The sequence below is a fragment of the Chanodichthys erythropterus genome, chromosome 13 (assembly GCF_024489055.1).
Source record: "Chanodichthys erythropterus isolate Z2021 chromosome 13, ASM2448905v1, whole genome shotgun sequence".
In the NCBI taxonomy this organism is placed as follows: domain Eukaryota; kingdom Metazoa; phylum Chordata; class Actinopteri; order Cypriniformes; family Xenocyprididae; genus Chanodichthys; species Chanodichthys erythropterus.
This window is the reverse complement of record NC_090233.1, coordinates 40,054,998-40,078,758: the sequence shown is the minus strand read 5'-3', so window position 1 is coordinate 40,078,758 and position 23,761 is coordinate 40,054,998. Positions and strand designations below refer to the sequence as shown.

General features: G+C 38.5%; 2 protein-coding genes across 2 annotated transcripts in view; both read right to left on the bottom strand.

Annotated features, from left to right (window-relative positions):
- Positions 1-134: 134 nt before the first annotated feature.
- Positions 135-6,381, bottom strand: bmp3 (bone morphogenetic protein 3). Its single transcript, XM_067407046.1, has 3 exons — positions 5,745-6,381; positions 3,274-4,172; positions 135-1,969 (listed from the first exon to the last, which is right to left on the bottom strand). The coding sequence occupies exons 1-3, from the start codon at positions 6,010-6,012 to the stop codon at positions 1,778-1,780; spliced, it is 1,359 nt and encodes a 452-aa protein (XP_067263147.1). The 5' UTR covers positions 6,013-6,381; the 3' UTR covers positions 135-1,777.
- Positions 6,382-8,469: 2,088 nt separating this feature from the next.
- The window catches only part of cfap299 (cilia and flagella associated protein 299), a 60,894-nt gene continuing 45,602 nt past the window's right edge, over positions 8,470-23,761 (bottom strand). Inside the window, exons 4-6 of the mRNA XM_067408239.1 lie at positions 21,033-21,175; positions 11,267-11,396; positions 8,470-8,598 (exon numbers count right to left, since the gene is read on the bottom strand). Coding sequence (XP_067264340.1) covers positions 8,470-8,598; positions 11,267-11,396; positions 21,033-21,175 — 402 coding nt within the window. The remainder of the gene's footprint in view (positions 8,599-11,266; positions 11,397-21,032; positions 21,176-23,761) is intronic.

The following is a 23,761-nucleotide window of genomic DNA, read 5'->3' as shown; positions in this document are numbered from 1 at the left end:
ATCAATACTCAGCCCTCTGGCAATAAAGCAGACCTTTACTGAGTCCTTTAACCCATGACAAATAAACACATGGCTACATAATTCTTAAAACTTTATTGTTTTTCTTGAACAATCTGCCAAAAGGGATTCTTTCAACTAGGGAGATGTTACAAAAATAAGCATTCTCGCTCATTTGACATGAGTCATGTGATAGCTTCCTTTTGCACCCCTTTTAACCTTTGAGCAGCAAAGCTCAATGAATATTTAATGAACCCCTCTGTGCTTCACAAAAATAAAATACAGAAGGCATTATACAGACAATAAATAAATGCTTTTAAAGGTCATTTCCATATACAAATATAATTTCTTATGAAGCTTATCATACAAAGCACATCCTTTCACCTAGAGCATAACATTTACAAAACACACAGTGTGGTGGAAGCCTTCCAAAAAATATATTAGACAAATGCTAAAGGAGTGCTTTACATAGTGTGTCTTGACGTATGTATTATATATTAAGATAATAGCCCACTTTTACATGTGTTCTTTTCTCTGTCAAAAAAAAAGAAAAAAAAAGAAATCAGACTAGAACACACCCCATTTATGAACATGCAGCTTGTGATATGTCATTGCTTTAGTTCTATGCTAATTTCAAAGTAAAAACAGTACAAAAATGTATACAGAAAAAAATTTTGGAACAAAATATCACATTTTATCCAAATAAACTGATAGACAAAATATTCTGCCAACATAAGACGTTACATGTTACACTCATCTTTGTGAAATATAAATACTCTAATAGTATATTTATTTTATTTAATGTATGATTAACCTTTTAATGTAGTAAGGCACTTTATATAGGCATTGTTGTGTTAAAGAGACAAAGGCTAAATAATCTACATACAATATTCATAATCACCTTACTGAATAAAAATTGCTCATAAAATAACATCTGGTTTCTTGACACTAGTTTTCAGAGGAATGACAGAAAAAAAATTTACCGTAACAGAATGCGTGCATATGCTTTATGAATTCAGCTAAATGTGAGGATGCAACCTTGTATTAGTAGGTCAGACGGAAACATCATTGAACATATTTACAAATGCAAGTAGACTGAAAAAAGCATGATTGACAATGTAGCACTATTACATGTAGGCTTGTAACAATGCGCATTTTGGAGAAAATAAATATATATATATATATATGCATTTTATGAAGATTGAAGACATTCAAAACAGAGTCACCCAGAAATTAAACAGTTTTAAGCTTAATGTGAAAAACTGAATATGAACAGTAAGTAACTTATATAGGTAATAATTTTAATATATATTTTTTTTTTGACAAATGTAACAAAAAGAGATTCCTTTTCTTTCCCCCCCCCAAAAGTCCCCCCCAATAGCAGCCATAGAATATGAACATTGAGAGTCAATCAATGCCTCTGTAGCAAAAATATAGCTATAATAATGACAGATTATACAAACTGTACAGAAACATGATGGATGACAGCAAATGTTTGTCCCCTGCCCTGTATGCTTAAATGCTGAGGTTATAGAAACATGAGAACATTCTGGTCAAACACAGACAGAGAGTCTCTTCATATGTTCATATCTCAACTGATGCATGACGCCTCCTGCTAACAGGAAGGAATTCCTTCTGGAAAAGCACTTTGCTCTTCACAATCCTTAAAGCTGTAGATAGTTCTTCAAGGGTTATGAAATGAACATCTTCAGTCTTTCTTCCAGTGCAAAAATTGGGAATCAGTTTAGGGGAAGGAGGCTGGTGGAAAAGACCAATGCATTTACCGACAGGCACAGGAGTCCACTGTCATGTTGGGGTAGACTTTAAGGACCACGTTCTTGTCTTCATCGAAGAAGAGGATGCTGAGGGAAGACATCTTCTCGGGTACACAGCAGGGCTCTGGGATGCCCGGGACCACCCCGACCGCCCGCACAATGCTCTGGATGGTGGCGTGGTTTGAAGGTTTCAATGACTGTAAAAGGGTAAAAAGAGGTCAGAACCTATTACAGCTAAAGTTTGGTCGAAAGCACTAAAGGGTGCAAAATAGGTCAAAAACAGAGTGTGAAACGCATTGTGTATGGTTTCATGCTAATCCATCTGGGTTCCAATGTCAGTGAAAGGGAACTCGCTCACGCTCTCACTTTTTACAATCATTCAAAGAGCAAAGAAAGGCCTGACATGGGACGGCTATTTTCTGTAGAGATGCACAGTGTTGCTATTGTTAACTAAAATGGAAACTATTAAAAATCTATTCACTAATGTAAATATTTGATGAAAAACTTCAAAATAAACAATAAATCATTTTGTAATAACCCCATCTGGTACATGTGGATTACACGCGGATCAGATGTGGGCCGGATCTGGGCCGACACTATGTTGCTGTCAGGGAAAACAAAAACTAATAAAAATGCCAAAATCACATAAAATGACTTAAACTTAATGAAAACTGAAAATATAAAAATAAAAGTTCATTCAAAATATTAATAAATACTATAATAGTATATAAATAATAGGGGGAAAAAAAATCCACCTATAATGGATAAACTTAATTTATTCAGATGGTAACACATCTTAATATCTAAAGACTAAAACACTAAAAAACTAAAATCAATCATTTTAAATGCTACAAATGAATTTATGAATTACAATATACAGTCTTATTAAATGATTCATGTTTTTAAAGATTAAGTGACTGTTAGGCAATGGTAATCTATATGTAAATATAGACAGATAAATAAAAAAAAGGTCTAATATCTAACATAAATGATTATCAAATTTATTGATTTGTTTTATCTGGAAGGATGATAAGCAATTCAGCCACATAAAATATAGAATATGAAACAATTGGGTCTGGGTTTTCTATGATAAACTTCACTACAGAAACATAAAACTGTAGTTAAACTGAAGTAAATTAGACCTTATGTCTCTTAAACGTAATCATATCACAAAGGGAAAAACCGTTGATGGCAATTTCTAAATGGAAATAGGCAAGTTTTATGACATGCATGGTATGATGGAAGATGAATGAACTTCTGTACTGCCCACAATGATTTACAGCTTTTTCTTCCACTAGGTGGTGCTTATATTTCACTTCTCTCCATGCCTGTATCAGTCCCTTTTCCCACCGCTCTGGTTATATGCTTCTGGAGTCAATTGTATCACAACAGATCAGAGTGCACAACTAAATGCTTCCTTTCAAAACTCATCTAGACTTTTTGCTAAATTAAAAAACAAAACACAGTTTTTTTTTTTTTGTAACGACACATAAATCCATACCTTTGGCATGGGGAACTGACATGACCCTGAGCAGTAGTATGCATCAAAAGACTTGGGGGAGATAATCCACTCGCTCCAGCCGATATCTGCGAAATCAACCTTTAAATATCTGCGAGCACAGTTCCTCGGCTCGTTCCATTGCTTCTTACGTGCTTTCTTAATGGTCTGCTCATCAAACTGCAGAAGAGGGTTCTTGTGCCGTGGATTCTTGCGAGGCTTCTTGCGAGGGCGCTTGACTGGTTTGCTCTCCATTGGATCATACGGACTGGTCTCATCCCATGTAGGTATCTCATAAGGGTACTCGGGGCCTGGAAGCTCATTATTTTGTAGCGGCAGCAGGATGTTGGTGGACCGTCTGGTCCGATGTTGCGAGGAGGCACTGCGATTATGTATTTCGAGCATATGAAGATTAGGCACCAGTCTGCTTCTGTGTCTCTGCAAGGTGGACACGACACTTTCGGGTTCGGAGATAGCCGAGTCGTTGGCGTAGACCAGAATGTAAGGAGACCTATCTGACAAGAGTTTCTTCCAAGGTTGCTGTCCTTTTGAGTCAATGTCAATGCCTATGAGAAGCTGGTCGTGATGCTTGGCTTGGTTGACTACGCGAGTAATGTCTTTCCACTGCCATGATATGAAGTCCCTGTACATTGTGGAGATGTTAATGGAAAAATGGCCGATTGTTCTGGTGGTGTTATCCACAAAGCTGAAACTCCAGACATCAAGGTGAATGTGACCTTGTCTTCTGAGATTATGGTGAGCACAACTCTTGTGTCTTGGGCATCTCTGGCTGCTGTTCTGCAGGTCACCGATGTAGTAGTGCAGTGTTGCTGAGAGAACATCCTCAGACTTGGTGAGGGAAGTGAGGTTGAAGATTTGTAACTGCTTATCATTTATGTTCCCTAACAGGAAAAAACACAAATTAAAAAAAGCCTAGCGTTATCATCACTCTTAACCTTAAACATTTCAGTAGGCAAATTGACAAGCATAATAAGACCGGAACTGAACTCTAGAGGGCGGTATGTCCACTCATTTGAAGTAACTCTGAGGTGTTTTTGTTATTTTGTGTCTTTTTTTTTTTTCTTTTTTTTTCCTTCAGTCGCATATACATGTAGGTTGCGCTTTTGGGGGGATTTTTATTTTTCAACGGTGTACGAACAACATCTAAAAAACCTAAGTTGTACTCTAAATAATGTTATTATTAATCGCTGCAGTGTTTCCCTTTCTTCCCGTGTTTCTGCTCTTCCCAGCGCCTTCACCATTTTAGTGATGCGTAAATGTGCAAGAAAGAGATTTATTCTGGTAATTAGATAACTAGTTTATTTTTGCTAAGTAGTAATGAAAAGGCATTACGATTCTGGTGTAGCAAAATTGCTTAATTTGAGCTTGTTTTTATGAGAAATCTGGCAACACTGGCGCAGACTATCATCCGAGCGTCAGTGTGAGCGAAGAGGCGTAGCTACTCCTCGACACGAGCGAGTTATTGTCATACCAGCGATTAAAGTGTATTAAACAAAGACATTTCAAACATAAAAAAGAGAATTCAATTAAATACATCAGTATCGAAATCGTTTAATCCACTTGCAAATACTGAGACGAACGCTCGCTTATTGTTTTACAATCAACGAGCAACATCAGTGCAAAAGTACCTTTAATAACATCTAAAAGTCTTAAAAGTAGCCTAACATATAAAATGATTTATGAAACGCTAAACGACGAGCTGTTCATCTTGACATGCTGTCTCACACAAATCGAAATCAACAGGTGTAATTGAAGTGAACCAGCAACGCAAGCTGTCTTAAAGAGACAGTTCACTCTAAAATGAAAACTTATAATTAAAACAAGTGAGGGAACCACTTTTGGTGCTATGTAGCACCATATCTTTAAATATGCTCTACAGCACCTCTGTCAAATGGTGCTATGTAGAACCCATAAGAGGTGCCGTTATATAGCATTTTGTTTCTTCAACAAAGAACCGCTGAAGAACCATCCAGGGGCTTAACAGGTTCTGTACATGGTAGCGGTGCTATATAGCACCTCAGTCATCCCAAAGAACCAGTGAAGAACCGCTGAAGAACCACTGAAGCACCAACATTTGGTGCTATACAGGTTCCCCTATGATTACGAGCCAAAGAACAACTTTTAGTACTATATAGCACCATTTTTTTTAGAGTGGCAGGAGAAGTTGAGGACTGACAGCATCAATCATCGTTACCATATAGGCTATGGGAAAAGGATGCAATTAAAGAGAATTAAAAAATCACTTTTTGTGTTTGATATAAAAGTCATGTTATACAGGTAGGCCTACATGTTTATAAAAACAGTGGGGCGAGTAAATGATTTGATTTTTGGGTAAACTAACCTATCCCTTTAGGATATCAAGCGCAAAACACCGACACAAACTCACTTAAGAGAAAAGGTGAGGTGATGTTACTATATTTCGTCAGTTACTATGAAATACATTGAACACCTACCCAAATGTCCTTTGAAGCTGCGGACAGTGTTCCCATCTTTGAGAGGGAATCCCGCGCTGGTGTATTTGGCGTAGAGCATCTGCATGTGTTCTGACAGCGTGTCCTGCTCGCTTTTCTTTGCATGCTGCTTATCTTGCGCTTCCACTTTTTGTCCAAATGGCACGTCTTTTGAGAAACCCATAAAGGGTGTTTTAAGCACAGCACAGTATCCACAGAACAGATAACCCCATCCCAACAGGAGGATAAACAGCCGTTGACAGCGATCCATGCTGGATGTACGAGACTGTTGAAGCTGATTTAGGTGTAGTATATCAGTGCTGAATGCGTTTCCAAACTCTTGTCTCTTGAGAGGGAGAGCATCACATGGACCACCAAAATAAGGCAAAGAGAGCGAGAAAAATAAAGGGGAAATTTAAACGAGATGTCACTTTGGTGTGCTCAAAAAGAATAGTCCAAATGCACGTTTCCAAAGATCGATGTTCACGCAGCAGATATCACAGTCCTTGCGCAAAATCTACGAGGATGTCCGTATGAGTTTGATCTGCTGTTGTCCTGATGGTCAGGCTTGATCCTCGGTTTTGTGTGTGAGCGATGCTGTTCTCAGCCAATCGCGCCTCTTCCCTGCGTTCATTGAAGGTAAAGCTTGTTGCGCTAGTAATATATAGGGCTTATGGGAGCAGTCGGACAGTGTTGGGAAGTCCGAATGATTTCCGCGAATCGGTTCTTTTGAACGATTCGTTTCAAAGAGCCGGTTCAATAAAAAGATTCTTCTGTTCTTTACGTCATCACGTGTTCCCTACCATCTCGGCGAGGCATTATGTACAACTAACTTTAAGAGTGTTAATTGTAGCCTATGCATCGCTCCATTTGATGAAGCCATAATCCAGCTCAGAAGACTCACTTTTGTTTTGCAGTTTTAAATAGAAGCTAATTTATTAAAACCTTACCTCTTGTTTCAAATGCGCATTAATAAAACTGTAAAGCTACAACGCAGTTCTTAAACTTGTATCCAGAATCTTTTATTTAATGTCTGCTATAGATGAAGTAGTAGTAGCCTAGTAGGCTACCTTTTGCACCCGTGGTCAAATCAAGGTTTAGTTCCTAAGACGGTTCTCGATTAGCTGATTCGCTTGACATGACCGACTCGGTTAGAGAATCACTTTGTTCATTCAGTCTGACTCAAGAACTAATAGTTTAGACCGGTTTTGTGAACCTTATCAACTGATTCATTGCTGATAAGTCCCGATACAGTCGGATACTATTCTTCACAAAATGAATGGAAGAGGAAAGTCTACGCGTGTATTTGAGAGAGAATGAATGAAAGAATAAGTACAACACGTGAAAAAATGCCTTCTTTATCGACTTAAAACGGACGTTTAGGGCATCAAAACAAACTCAACAGACTTTTACGTCTTCATCGTTCACACTTTCAGCGGTCTCTGAGCGACTGTATGAGTCATGTGGATCTGTGTTGTAAAGCTCGACAGTGAGATCCGTGAAACGTCTCTCAGCAAAGCTGTGTGTCTGGGTTGACGCGCTGAATGACATGGCTTATGGGGAGCATTAAAGGCTCTCTGTCCCATTTAGCTGAGCTCAATGGCGATGAGCAGACACATCCTGCACAGCAGAGTCTGATCCGGATGCTGCACCGCGTCCCCTCCGCACACCAGACCCGCGTGCACGGCTTCAATATCCTCTGTCATGGCCTCTCTTTCAGGATCATTGAGGAGGAAGTGATTGACTCCCACCCCAGACATCTGATGCCAGTGGACTTATATTTTCAAGATATGGTTTTGTCAGATCTGTCCGAAGTGTAATTGCTGGATAGTGAGAAAATATGTGGTCTGCTGTCAATAACCTATATTTATCATGTTTTATTTCCCACTAAACTCTCTTAGTCTACGTTAGGATAAGAACCCAGATTTTCACAAGCACATCTGCTATGTTGATTTGTAGGTGTATGAATGAGCTGTGCTTGTGAGGAACTGAAGTGGGCAGTTTCATCACACTGCCACTCTACCACATGAATAAGGACTGTGGCCGGTTAAGTTAAACAGTTATGAATGTGGGTGAATCACCACCCACTTCTTGAGCCCTCATCCTGGTGGTGATTAAACATAAACTTTATGTAGGGGTATATATATATATATATATATATATATATATATATATATATATATATATATATATATATATATATGGCATCAACAAGTACCATGAGCCACCAACCTAGCAATATCTTTTTGACTCCTTTTTGTAAATGATCAAAGACAGAATTATTGACTGATGGATATTGATATGCCGGAACTCTCTGCATTATCTTAGGATCTGAAATCATGTGGACTGGGTGTCCTTGTCTATTTCATGGAGTGTTTGGCAGCTTTTAGTCAAAATTAAGGTACAATCAGCCGTGGGGACATGAAAGAACCCTCATGTTTCTGAAGGGCTTTATCTTTGATTTGTGCAGACAAACAGAGGAGTTGTTTTAGATAAGAGCACAATACAAAGCTCAGGTTCCCAAGTAAGTGACTGCAGCATCAGACATTCTCTGAAAGAGATTCTCTCAGTGCCTCAGACGTGTGACTGCAGACAATAATGGCAACAGTGGTTAATAGAAATAAAAATAACACGACGCAAATGAAATCAGTACATTTTTATTGACTTATTTTATTCAATATTTTATATAATGAATCAGTCAATGTATCAATATAGCAAAAAATGCATTCTATACATCCAGACGTTGTGCTGTTCTGGTGTTGTCCTCATCTTTTCTGGTGACATGATCATAAATGACAACATGCACATATAGGTCAGATTGGACAGGAATTCGGATGAAGCTATCACCAGGTATTGCCTGTTGGGTTAAAGAAATAGTAATTAGGATTAAACCGATATTTTATTTATTGAATAGTTTATGCTACGTCAGTTCAAATCTACTTTAGTAGAGCAAAGAACACCACAACTGGATCTTCCATAGTAAGTTTAAATGACTGTCAAACTACTTGAAGGACTAAATCTTTCCAGTTATATCTGAGAAAACATTATTCATTGCACCAATTAGTATTTCCATACTGATCTTTTACAGACATTGTGTTACCTATTTAATTAATATATACTTTATATATTTTCAAAAGACCCCACAGCATAGAAATTTAAGTAGCATTTAAAATAGAAATTCTATTTATATTACTACAGTTGAGAAAAAAAAAAAAAAAAAAAAACCTTGCAGAATAAGTGTGATTTGATGTTTAAACATCAGTTTGGGTGTGACTTTAAAATATGGACTTCATTGGGTGCCTCCACCGAGAATAAATAAGATCTTAAGCCAGCTGGGATCCATTATTAACGAGTAACTGTGTCAGAAGATTTAAGTTTACGTTCATTCTATGTATTTACTGTACGTCAAACTTGTCTGGCTACCATACCAATTTTGTTTAGAGCCAGGATAAATGCAAACATATGCTGAACATTCCCCAAAAAATGAAATAAAGCAAATGAAAAGCATTAGCTCTTGATTTATAAGGATTGGTTATCAAACTAAACCACCAACTGCTACTTTGGAGGGATAACCAGCATATTTCCATCAGAAGCGAACACAACCCAGAGAAGAAGAATTTGGGCTTAAAATTTTGAAATGTTCACAACACTGGCTCTATTTAACAGGGCGATAAAACAAACAAACAAACAAACAAATCAAATCTAGGGTTTCATATGCCATGGTTCCAACAGTTTGTATGAAGGAATGCATCCACATGGGCAATGAGGTCATGCCTGGTGGGGGCCTGAGGTTGGATTCTGGGTGCACGGGCGGTTTCAGTGTCTGGGTTCCTTAGCCTCCCCTCGTTTTTAATAGCCGGCCTGGTTGGGGTGTGCTCGACCACAGGCAATACTCGCCTCTGCCATCTCGCCCTCAACGAGGCAGCCTGGGCGAGTTTGTGTTCAAAGAGGCCGGTCTGCAGCGTTGCCTCTTTTCTAAAATAGCATGCACTCATAGCTCCTGGGCACACAGGCAAAAAAAAATGTGGCACAGGTTCCAGGACTGAATTTTGTGGTTCGTTCAAACCCACTCTGATGGATATTTCGAGAGATTGAAACAAAACTGCTACCCAGGTGCAACAATACAATCTCTCCACTTCCCACCGAGGCTATTTGATATCACGAAAGAAGGGTTTCACAAAGACTTTCAAATGGGATGACTCTTGAACATTGCTGTTATGCTTTTATGTGTGCATGATTATAAATTTGTCTTTACGATCAACTGATTAGACACGGCATCTAATAGTACAGAGACAATACAATGTTCAATGTTTAAATCTTAAGTCTTCAGTCTTGAGTTATTCATTGAACAAATACTCAGTTTCACATAGTTCAGGGGCTGTATTCACAAAACATTTTTATCTTACCGCTAAGAGTTTTCTCTTAAAACCTTAAAAGCTGCTGAGACAAACATTTACTAAGGAACAGAGAAAAGTCTTAAGCTAGCAGTAAGGGTGGGGTTGACCTCGTTGCTATAGAATAGATGATGTCAACATGCTTACTAATTATGCCCACAGTGATTGGCTGATGAAGGAGGGGTCTCTGTCGGTGATTTAATTATCGAATTATTGTAGAACGAGGTATAATGTTGCCAAATTCAAATAAAAGTTTTAAAATAAAAATGTCATATTCAAATAAAAATTTTAAAATGTAGGCTAAATGTCACTAATTAAACAACTATATGTTCTGCTAATTGTCAGCCTCTTACATGTCTGCATCTCGAGAGGTTGTAGAATTCAAGTGAAAAATTATATTTTATAAACAAAGTTCGGGATGAGCACGTTCAAATGGTCTATCTACACACGGTATTGGCCATACACAGTCGACTCACCTAGTTACCTCGACAGTTTTCTGTATCCATTCGCCACCCCATCTCCTCACTCTCGGCTGGTTCCTATTTCCATGATACGAGGGAGTACTCTGGGTTTGGGCAAAATTCAGAGCTCGGAGGAGCCTCTTTTTGGACAGCACACCAAATATGCTTATTTTACTCTTTTACTCTATTTGATAATTTGTAAGTGTGAACTTGTGAAAGCAACTGCCACATTATTTATTTATTTTCCAATTATTATTATGTCATAGCAGATTAAAATCTATATGTCAAAATATTTATTGCATTTATGAAGATATCACTTTATTGCCAGCAACAGCCATTTTAGGATTGTTTGTGATTTGGTCTTAGTGACTTTTCACAGGTTTAGGAGCAAGCTTTAGAGCTAAAATGCTTTGTGAAGTACTCTTAGAGCAAACATTTAGGAGTGCTAAATTTAGGAATGACATGCCCATTATTTTTAAGAGTTTCTCCTAAATTGGCAAGTTAGGAGCTACTTTTAGCCTTAATATGTTTTGTGAATGTGGCCCCAGGTGTTTTTTTTTTTTTTTTTTTAACTTATGGATGTTAAATGAGAGCTAAAAGATGACTTAGAAGGTCAGTACTCTCGGTTTACCAATGTATCACAAGTTCTGCTCATACCAAACATGCTCACCTCTGGGTCAACATTCAAGATTTTCAGATCTTTCTTGAACTGGAAGAGCAGACCACTTGGATTCTCTGTGATTACTTCATAGTTTGAGCTGGCATTATGTTTGGCCACCTGTGTTCCCCAGTTGTAGAAGCTGAAAAAAGTTAGGGTTAATATGTTTAGAATAGTTTAAGAGATATCAAAATGCATGACTTATATATAGTGAAGTAATATAGTGAAGAATATAAACTACAAAGTAAAAAGAAAGTTCACCTGACAAAATGTCAGGATGTCTTGTGTGCTATTTATAAGAAGATAAAATGAAACATGTTTCCAGTTTGATAAAACATGCACTTAGAAAGCCAGGTGTTAAGTTATAAGGAATCTTGTAAAGAAGCAGTTTTCCAATGGCATTCATTTTGTTTCTTTATTCTTGTTCTACTTATTGATGCAAGTGAAAGACAGGAGAACAATCAAACTCTTGATATTTAGACTTTTACTCTACTCTTTTACATTTACCTCTATGCATGTAATTCAGAAGATCTTTTTACACCTTTCTAAAAATGTCAAATGACTGAAAGCAGTCTGGCTGCAGAACGTCTTCAATTAAAAAAAAGAATCAATACACAATGCCTTCTAATAACTCTAAGAGGAAAGTTTAACTAACTATTAAATGTATTAACCACAAATGTATTTGTACATGTACTGATGTATTTGCAAAGAAACTGACAAAATTGTTAATTTATATATATATAAATTAACAATTTTGTCAGTTTCTTTGCTTGGGCAAATACATTCACGGGAAAGCACATTGTACTGTGTTAATATGAAGGATTTTTCTGAAGATATTTTTTCACGGGTGTTTTAACCATAGTTTGAATTACACATTGCACTGCGTTCTAGGGCTAAAGGAAATGTCCTTAAACTTAACAGATAATGTTCTGGAAGAAAAGTACCTTTTTAAGTTTTTCTACAATTTTCCATGTGAATTTTTTAAAGGGAAAGTTTGTTACTTTGAAAAGGTAGCCATTTTACTATTTTAGGCTTTGGCATGCTTGTTAGACAGACATTTCACTGACGTATCAGTTTCCCTCTAACTGAATCCAGAGACTCTGGAACATTTATTTGAATATGTTCAAGAATAGATACCCAGCTTCAAAAATCTTTATTCACACTTAAGCTTCTACTTAACTTACGAGACATTCCAGGCTAAGGAAATCTTTCTCACAGCAACAAAAAAATTCCTCTGTCTACACTGATCAATCTAAAGATTGAGAACCAGCAGGCCATTCAAAATGGCAGTGAGAATAAGTCTAAATGTAATTAATGCACGCAATGAGCAATAATGAAAAAAGAGACTGTCTAGCCTGTGTTAGTGCTTCTCATCACAAGCTCAACTGCTGGGAGACAGCTGCTTTTGCAGAAAAGAAATCAAAATGTCACACTCTAAGGCAGTGAGGGTTGCTCCAATGGACCTCAGCTTTTCCCAAGCAGTAGTTTGTGGTCCAAGAACAAAGCTGGACTTTGGGGAGAGGCTCTTTATAAATCCGAGGGAGAGGCACATGGATGCAAGAGCATTTTATTCTCCGTTGTGATAACACTGTGGACGTCAGCCAGCGCTCTATACATTTTGTATTGCCGCAATCTAAGGGTCCAGAACTTCTTATAAACAGCATCTGTATATAATATACTGTATACACACAAACAAACTTTGAGATATGATCCTTTGGTTGATTTTAAGCTAGGGAGGATTTGGTTCAGCAGGAGTCACCGGTTCAGTATAAAGACACTTGGATGTTTGCATGACATTTGTAAAAATATTATATTCTGGGATTATCAACTAAATTAAAGGATAACTCTGACAATCAGGGATTGATGTCATTGTGGTGTTAAGTATTTATAGAGTTTAAAAACACAGGAAGAGAGTTGCCAGTATCCCTGCAGCGCTTGCCCAGGATCAGCGCTTCTTTACACACCCAATGTGAGCAAATATATATAAAAAAAGGACATGATTGAAGTCCATTTTTACAGTCCCATCCTATGGCTGTACCATTTTGAAATATCTCCAGTTTATAATAATTTATTATATATGGCTCTGAGTGTAAGAGAGAGACGCAATATGGAAAGACACCTCAAACTTCCCTGACCGCCATTTCCTGTCAAGGTGACCAGAAACCATGGTGCTGGTCACCAAAGCAAACAAAATTGTGCCTGAAATGAAAAGACTGGCTAATAAGATGTAAATAAATTGTAATGGTCTGAATCAAACATCCTTGCTGGGTCTCTGCTTGCCATTTTGCATCACAGGAAAGACATCCTTCGGTTGCTATTGGAGTGACTGCCGTCACGGTAAACATGGCAGACCCACACAAAGAGACAGATTCTGTGGAGAAATACAGTGATGCATGAAATGACAAGTTTAGCCCTTATTCTGTTTGCCTTTTGGATCAAACCTTGTAGTCCTACATGGATTTCTCTTCACAAAAAAATTTTACGTTTTCACTTTTCTTCTCTTCATATGGTTTGTAACATATACAAAATGTAAAACTTTGTGAAGGACTTAGAATCAAGGATGCATATTCACTTCCTCCTTTTTAAAATAAGGTTTGACAGCATTTTCTGTGTCTATTTATACTGAAACGCCATATAGCAATTAGCATTTTTGGGTTGACCACTTTTATGCAATGGTAAACCACTTACTTTTGGTCAAAGAAACAGGACAGATGTGAGATATTTTAACAGAGAACATGAAAAGATGGGCAGAAAAATGCTCCAGAGCCTTTAAATTTTCGAGTCACAGGAAGCGGGAAGACCGGCTGGGCTCTCTGAGCATTTGGTCTATTTGTTTTGTGATTAAAAACGCATGAGTGTGGCAACACGTGTCATTTGGGCATGTTCTTTGGCAATTTTGGTCCCACATTGTCCCTACCGACGTTTCACCAGGTAACACGAAATGCTTAATATTCATAGTGCAGCTGGCAGCTGTTTTTTTTTATTATTTTTTTTTATTGTATAATATGTTGTTCAAATGTAATGTAATGTCTTGTACGTATGGTGTATATCATAAGTTGTATTGTCACATGGTAGATTATAGGACCCCAGGAAGAATAGCTTTTAGCTTATGCTGAAGCTAATGGGGATCCAAATAAAACAAACAAACAAAAACCCCACCCACACTAACTTAGCAACGTGTGAAAAACCTGGACTTTGTGGAAACAATTATCATTCTGTTAATAATAGGTCTGTGTCTTTACCATTACACTATAAAACACTGAGAGAGAAAAGGATGTTTGTGTACAGCACTGCTCTATGGTTACCAAACTAAAGCCTGATGGAGTGTTTTGAAAATGTTTTAAAAGCTGTAACTCTATGGATCAATAAAAGCTGTAACTCTATGGATCAACGAGAAAGCGAACAGTCCAGTTTGTAAACTAGAATTAGTGAGATATCTGTAAATGTGCTGCTCTGAGTCAATATAATATCTATCTATCTATCCATCCATCCATCCATCCATCCATCTATCTATCTATCTATCTATCTATCTATCTATCTATCTATCTATCTATCTATCTATCTATCTATCTATCTATCTATCTATCTATCTATCTATCTATCTATCTATCTATCTATCTATCTATCTATCTATCTATCTATCTATCTGTCTGTCTGTCTGTCTGTCTGTCTGTCTGTCTGTCTGTCTGTCACAGAATATACATGAAAAGATGCACAGATAGCAAATACAATCATTATGACACCATTTTAAAACATTTAGGAATTATGTAATTGCATTCTGGTCATATTGTTATTTTCATTATTATTAATAAATCAGAAACAATGTTTTCTAAGACCTAAATTCAACGTCTTGGACTTTCTTTCTATATTACTAAAGATTTGTCTAGAAATTTAAAAAAGTCTCACTACACAGAGAACGAAATTTTAGTTATTATGAAAGTTAATTTCACTTTTGTCAGCCCTTTTTAAAATTCTCTAAATTGAATGTGATTGTCCTCAGCTGGTGGCCATGACTTTTGTACACTTTATTTTTGTGGTGAGGCAGTCAAAGTCTGTCAGCTGTAGTGTGGATTCATGCATCTGTACGAGAAGAACACAGCATCTGCTCCATCTTAGTGGCAACCACAAGCACTGCCTGTTATTGTTCCCATGAGAAGGATGGTGGAAGAAAGAGAGAACACAGAGAGAGAAAAAAGGGACTAAAAGAGAAATAGGGAGTGAAAGAGAGATGGGGCTGAGAGTACACAGGAAATGAGAATGCTTATGCTTTAGTGTAATTCCTTTACTTACTTTGATTAGATAATGTGCTGTGGCAGTTAGGATGTGGATATACAAACACAAACATGCTTTAGATGTTTTAAAATCCCATTTATTTAAAATCCTATTTAAAGGGGGGTATCACACACAGTTTCTGCCAATCTCATGTTTCACGAGTTCACACTTACAAATAATCAGATAGAAAAATGTATGCGTAGTAGTATGCGTATTTGGCATGCTGTCCGAGGAGAGGGCTCCGAGCTCGGTATTTTGGCCGAACCCAGATTACTCCCCCCATTATGGTTAGTATTCTGGAAAGTAACCAGTGCAGGTGTGAGGAGACGGGGTGGTGGAGGGATGCTGTCAAACTGTCGAGGAATATGGGTGAGTCGACCGTGTCTTATATATGCTTTCACTCGTGCTGATTGGGTAGATATGTTGATTACTGATTGCTGACAGCTGGCCGAGATGACGTGATGATTAGTCAGATTATTTGAACGTTTCTCCTCCTGAATTTTGTAAATAAAACATCATTTGTAATCTTATAGAGTATCTATCATATAGAGTAATATTGCATCCTTCATATCTCCAAAAAATCTTTAGTTTTATCATATTTATAAAAGATAGATATGCTGTACCGAGTCTTTCCGAAAAAAGCCGAGCTCCTGGAGGTGTGTCTGCCGTCAGTGCCGTGGGCAGAGCTAAAGAGTCACAAGCACACGCAGCTTTTGCGTAGAGATCGTCTGCAAGTTGTGACATCATTATAAATAAAAAAGGAACAAAAACATTTGTGTTGTTTACATTTTATGCACTTGCGTGCCGATTGCCAACAAAACACAGACATCTGATGCAGCTTTATTCACCACCCGCAATCTGCAAATCCAGCGCCGGACTGGGACTTTACGAAAATATTATTGTTTACAAAATATTCATCACCGAAATCCCAGGAACAAACAAACATATGTGCACAACTCCGTTGCTGCCCCGGAAAAACAAACTTCATCCACTGTTCCCTTAACGCTGGGTTATTTGGGAAGCTGAAAAAGGTAATCTTTCCCTCACAACCAAAAACACACTCCTTTGGTGACAGGAGTTGCATCTCATTTCGGAGGCTGCATCTTCGGAGGTCACATTTGAAGGCTGCATACGTCATCAAGGATGTCATAAGAAAAGTAACCGTAATAAAATTGACTGATATTCACTGTGAGGTGTAAAATACTGTAATTTCTTTCTTACTTTGCAATCTAATGGTTAATTTTCTTAAATTAGACTTTCTTAAATGCAGCCTTCAAAGGGTGCAGCCCCTGAACAAAGGGACACAGCCACTGTTGAAAAATCTCTTGGCTTCCGTATCCCGAACGAAACGCGATGATGGGTGTAGTCTTCCTCTTGCTCTGGGTGATGTGTGTGTGCACGCTTATCAGAGAGAAGTGCCTATACAAGAAATTCCGCCGTTTTATGACGTCATACAGGCCATACTCGAAAGAAATTGCCGAAACGTCCACAACTGGAAGTTGTATATTTGGCACAGAAATACTCCGTCATATGTCCAGCTCGTGTTTTGAAACTTTGGCCATGTTTAGCATGAGAATGCAACTCTTGTAACAGTGTAAATAAGTCAGAATGCATGAAATAGCATTACACCCCCCCTGCAGACTGCAGTATTTTAATAATATTTATTTGGGGTTCACTGTTTCATATTTCCTATTTTAGCAGAGAGGTCAAGGAATGCACACCTGATGGGGTCATTTTTGTTATTTATGAAAATGTGTTTAAGTGAGTTTTATCTGACCTGGTCTGTGTAATGCTTCACAATTCAGTTTTTAGACCATACAGTGCAAATGCAAAAATTAAAAAAATTAAACCAAATGTTAATTTTTCTTTTTTTCCAGTTACTTCATCAATGTATAATTGCCATTATCTATCATTTTTTTTTAAATTTTCTGAAGTCACAGTTTAGCTAAAGTAAAATTGAAAAAAGAATTTAAAATGGCATTGATTAAGTAACGTTACTGATGTAACCCTCATTCCCTGATGGAAGGAATGGATACGTTATGTCGACTGACAAATGGGGTCACACTTGGGAGCCCTACTCACCTCTGAGTTTTAAAAAAATGGCCAATGGAATTGGTGAGTGGAATTGGTGAGTGGAATCTGCATGCCGAGCAACTCCCCCATACATATGGGTAAATAAGATGGTGGCATGCATCCACTCATTCAGGTTTATGCTGAAGAGCCGAGACGAGTCATATGGACTGACCCGTTTGGCAGTGCTATATATGGAAAGATCTCTGCGGTAGGTACTGCCAAGACATTGATGGAACTACTAAAGATACAGAGACGGGGAAGAGCAGAATCTGCCCCTTTGCCAACATGGAAACCATTCCATGGAAGAATACACATATGGGATTACCAAGAGGTAATCACAACATATGGGGCATCTAGCCCAGTACCAGGGCTGACCGACCGGGCATGCATCTGGAGTACTGGGCCTGGTGTCGGACACCTCTGCCGTGTCTGAATGCTGAAGGATGCTCGGAAGAAACTCAATACAGGGTTCACTAAGTGGGGAACTCACCTGGAGAGTAAAGAAGGTTCTTGAATTCCCCCTTAGAGGGGACTGGTGCTGCAAGCGAGACACAGAGGCAGCCTTCCAGCACATTACCTGTTTGTACTCAACACACGGGAAGAAACCGGCTCCAGCCAGAGATTGTAGAATCGTGTAGATGTGTGCCAAAGAGGCTCCGGACGACAACACACAGGACGAGGCAACCCTCAGAGTGGAGTGAGCCCTCATTCTGAGGGGGCACGGCACGGCTTGGGGTTGATATGCCAAGGTGATGAAGTCCACTATCCAGTGAGCCAACCTCTGCTAGGAGACAGGATCATGTGGAAAAAAGGCAGGCCTGAACTCAAGGCATGACTCGCTGACCGAAAATGCCTGCAGGTCCCCCAACCTCTTGATGGAAATGAGCGTGCAACCATCAAGACTCTTCCATGTACCTGAGGGCCAGGTGTGCCAAAGCGTCCATGCCGAGGGGTGCCTTAATCAGGGAGTAAAAGAGCGGGCAGTTGTAAAAAGTAAGCGCACTTTGTCGGCATCCTGCATCTCTGCAAGTTATAATCAGAGACGGCTTTCCTGGACTACCAAGGTGGACATTGTCTGGTCGAGGGCCGGCGCTGTGACTTTTGTCAGTCGTTGTGCGCAGTTCCTGCATCAACCCCAGCTTCAAACTACTCTTGTGCAGTTCTTTTAGTGCTTTGGCCAGATGAACTTGCATGATGGCCATCATATATAGGGTGGAGACGGCCTGTCCAGCGGTACTGTAAGCCTTAGCAGCCAGTGCTGCCGTCATCTTACAATTGCACGCTCCACCTGAGGAATCTCCACTAACCCCCAGTGGCCCCACCATTGAGGGTAGTGCGAGTGTAGGAGACTGCAATGCATCTTTGGGAAGTAAAAGGTGCCTTCCATGACTTCGTGCATTTCCGGGAGGAAAGGCACTGGGGCAGGATGCTGCTGTGAACCACGTGCCGCACCAATTAATCATCCAAGCGCAAGTGCTCAGGACAAGGTGGAGGGTTCCACTCAAGTCCAATGCCTGTGGAGGCCTGGGCAAGCATGGCCATCAACTCAGAATCTTATTCAGCATGAGCGACCACCACAGTGGGGAAGCTCAGCTTCATCTTCCTCTCCAGATGACAACAGCCCACTCTCCGATGCAGCTATCGACATCTGATCCTCACCTGGAATGCAGAATGACACGCTGGGTCCTCCATGAGAAGGACCCGCTTCATCATCTGGCAGCTCGATGGCACATGACATGCTAGAGGAGTGGGATGTCCGTGGGGACTGGCCCAGAGGAAACGCTCTCACTGTAACCCTCAGGTCCCCCAAAGTGTCCCCCAGATTCGCGGCTCTGCTTTGTGCAGAGGCAGTGGGCTGGGTAACAGCAGAGGGGACTCTGGCCTTTTTGAAGAAGAAGAGTTGTGACCACAATGTCGACATGGTCATGCTCTCGCAATGATAAAATGAACCATCCACGAAAGCCGTTTCAGAATGCTCATGGCCCAGACATGTGAGACAGCAATCATGGCTGTCAGATGAGGACAGGAAACAACCACATCCAGAAACGCAGGAAGCTTGCTGCACATGCTTACTCTTTTAGGGAAATCTGCTTGTTTGTGTTGAATCGCTGCAGTTAACCGTGCAATATGCTATTTTATGAAAGGTGAAATACCCCTGAATGTGCCCTTTCACCGGCAAGAGAGATCTCCTCTGTTGCATGCTCTTTCTTCTTTACAGGTGACTGGAAAGTGTGATCGCTGCATGCAACTACTCAGCTCCGAAGCAAAAATATGAATGAGTGGATCATCTTATTTACCCGTATGCATGGGGAAGTGGCTCAGCATGCAAATTCCACTGGCCGTTTTTCTAAAACTCAGAGGTGATTGGGCTCATAAGTGAGACCCCATTTGTCAGTCGACATAACGTCATAGTGACTGACAGATAGGGAACCCGAAAAAAATGAAAAATTAACGTTTGATTTCATTTTTTTTATTTTTGCATTTGCACAGTATCTGAAAACTGAATTGTGAAGAGTTACACAGACCTATCCTAATTATTGTATTTATTGACATTTGTTTAAACATTTGTTCTTAATAATCAAGTCTATGTAATGGAATGAGACAAGAGTTTTTTGTAATGTTATGTATTATTTAGTAAAAGCGGGAAAATTGTGTATATAAAGGTAACCATAGTAGTAGTTAGCATTAGGTTATAGTTAGCACTGCTTAAATTAGGTTTTGGTGCTCAAGAAACATTTATTATTATGAATGTTGAAAATGGTTGGGCTGTTCACTGAAGTTTAGAAACCACAATATAGTGTTTCTGTTTCTTTGACGAACAGAAAGTTTGAATATTTATTTAAAATACACATTTTTTTTAAGTAATATTTTTTAATTATTTTACTCTAATTGTTTTTTGTTTTTTTTTAACCATTTTATTGTCTTCTTGTTAACTTAAAGACCACAAACTAAAATAGATTTCCCAGGGAGGTATTTATTTATCTTGAATAAATCTTAGCAAGTTAAGTGCTCTTAAAGGAAACCTCTATGAAGATCAGTGACATAGACTTTCTTTTTGGATGGTTATGACTTCATAACTTTTACAGAGGATCACCATATTAATATAATATTAATATCAGAGGATGAAAAAGACATTATTCGTAATTTACATACACACTTCCCCTTTAATGCACTGGCCAGGGCAAAAAGATGCCTGCTCTTCCTAAATTTTGACGAGGAAGTCTTTTTTTGGTTTTCATGATATTTTGTGCATATAATTTTTTTGGAGTGGATATCCTTTTCACAAAGACAAATGATTCAGGGATCAGATGGATACTGCTTTCATGCACATAAATCTGAGAAAATCTAACCTTTGAGATGTTCAGTAGCACATCTATTAAAAACATAGTCACCGGAAATCATCATGGATGGGTCATAATATAAGTAGGCTTACCTTAAGTCAGTTGTTTTTGGCAAAAACCTTTCCTTTCCGCTGAAATATGGTTCAAAGTCTTCGAATTTGAGTCGGTGGGAGTAGTCTATATACCCAGATATTTCCTGTCCACGAGAATTTCGGTCCCTTATGAAAATGATGGACTGCAAGAAAAACAGGAGGACATACTGTATAAATAATCTGGAGTGCAATATGCTATCCTGAGAAACTAGGCAAAGATATAAATCATTGCAATAGGGAAGATTCTGTTACAAATACACCGTTAATAAAATTGTGTAAAGTCCATACCATGAATTTAAAAAAAAAAATTAAAAAAGGATTGGTGGTGTGCATTTCAGAAACACTGCACAGTTCAGTCAGCAGTTGTTTTGTCTGGATGGTAATGATGAAAGAATAACTTGCAACCACATCTGCTGTGAAGAGGATCTTTGTTTTGGCTTGTCTGTTTACCTCTACAATACAGCGAGAGGAAGAGTCACACTTCTTTTGTGAAATCATCCTTTTATTGATAGCATAGTCATTGATATCACATTTGCACTTCTATCAGATCCCTGGCCATCTGTGGATTTTCCTTACATGTGCAGGATAAAAGTGAGATAACTAGCAGTGCAGACTTGAAAAGGAACGGTCTTCCTTTAGATGTTTTAAACAGATGCTATCGGGTTCACAGCTGGCCAGGGGCTGATCCAGCTACCTTATCTGTGGCTTTTGCGCTCCCCCGTCAATCTTGAAAAGAAATCATCAGGCAGGGCGAGGAATTACAGTGGGCAGAAAAAGGATTGGAGATCATCATTGCAGAAGAGGAATCAAAACCCTCTATCCCACAGTAATACAATGGCAGAAAGGTTTCCTCTCGCCCTCATAAGTCCACAAGCCAAGTGATAAAACAGATCTGTTTCCAAGAGTTTCCTGTAGTTTAACAGAACAGGTGCTGTACCTTCAACAAGTTTCCTCCGTTACTGTATCTGATATAGGAACAGCCACTTATAAGCAAACATTACTTAAAAACTATTTCAGTTATGAATTAACTAAAAAGGGGTGGAAATTGTAGAATTTGTGCATTCTTCCGATATTCTTCCAATATTAATAAGGGTATATACACAATATATTGGTACCATCTTAGTTATTGATTTTGATATTTAAAAAAAAAAAAAAACTGTTTGGTTTGAATAAAAAAAATATTTGTATTTTTTCCTGTTTAATTTATTTAGATAAAATAATATACAATACCATCTTCAGTGTCACATAATCCTTCAGAAATGTTAATTAGTTGTGCTACTTGATTATTTCTTTGGAAACCGTGATACATTTTCAAGATTCTTCAATGAACAAAGTTCAACAGAACAGTATTTCATTATAAACAGCACATTTGAACAGATACTCTAACTCTTGAGTAATGTGGTATTAAATGAAGAGAACAAACTGAGCAGCTTTTATCACTGGTCTGGCTGGTTCATGAGGATGTTTTCTCAGGTAGGATTTACCAATGACGCATTTCTTTCAGGGCTCAGACGTGTGTGTCAGGGTGGTATGGTGGCACCCTCTTGGATGCATAACACTTTTTTGAGTGGAAAGCAGGGCCTCTTGGTGCTCTCCGGCCTGGGAACAATCCTGCACTGTCAGGGAGGCTTGCAGGTGTCTGAGGGTGTCAGCTGGCCTCTGTTTATTATTGGTGGGTTGTGCTTTAGGAGGAATCCCAGGCCATCACTAACAACTGTGTAAATTTGTCGGGGTAATGAAAACATGACCTGGATGAGAGGAATGCTTGAGGTCGGAGTCCTTTTTTTTGGCAGGCTTACCCTTGTCCCTCTTTAGGTGTTCCTTGAGGGGGGGAGGGGGTTGCTTATTTGACTTGGACATGACTTCACATATGGGGTTGTGTAATAGATGCAGCGGTGAGTCCAGATGTGCTGAGGTGTTCTGCTTCTGTTGGGATCAGCCAGAATCGCATTTGGCCTTTAGAAAACTGACTAACTAAGAGGGCTTGGAAGTACTCTACAGGACTTCACAGGGCTTCAAACAAAAATACTCTAAACTGGCAACCTGATGCACATTCTTCTCTTTTCAGTCAGAACATAGAAATTCCACCACCTCTGAATTCACATAACCATCCACCTGCCATTATCCTAGGGCTAAGAATGCACAAATGAAATCGCATGAATGAAATGTGCGGAAAAAAAAAAAAAAAAAAAAAAAAAAAAACAATGTGTGAACAGTAAATTGAGTAAATTCTAAACAAAATATTAATATATGCACTCTTAAAAAAAAGGTCTGGGATTCAATATTGAACCCTAGGGTTCTTGACTCAGTTAAAGAACCCTTAATGCAAAAAAGTTATATATAAAAAATATATAACTATATATCTATATATAAAGAAATGTCTGATAGCACAATACTTTCATGTTTAATGGGCTTTTTGCTTACTAGTCATAAAGTACAATACAATTTATTTTAAATGAAAATAAATTAATTAAAACTAAATACATAAAATGATCCCATGTTGGGAACCCCTAAAATGTTTTAAATATGAAGTGCCTATCAGAACCTTTTAAGGTTCTATATAGAACCTTTTCTTCCAAGAGTATACATAAACACACGTTTCCTGGGGAATTTTTCAAACCTGCATGGACAGAAGGCTGTAATTGTGTAAATGTTAAATTTGGCCAACATTTGCATGAGATTTTGGACAAATCAATTAAGTAAAAATGTATAATGCGTTTAACAGTGCT

What these genes read in the sequence shown, in the direction of transcription:
- bmp3 (XM_067407046.1), bottom strand. Translation starts at nt 6,012, where the DNA reads ATGGATCGCTGTCAACGGCTGTTTATCCTCCTGTTGGGATGGGGTTAT. An exon ending in CAGCTTCAAAGGACATTTGG is followed by an intron (nt 4,173 to 5,744) that starts GTAGGTGTTCAA and finishes TTTTCCTGTTAG; the next exon opens with GGAACATAAATGATAAGCAG. An exon ending in GTCAGTTCCCCATGCCAAAG is followed by an intron (nt 1,970 to 3,273) that starts GTATGGATTTAT and finishes ACCCTTTTACAG; the next exon opens with TCATTGAAACCTTCAAACCA.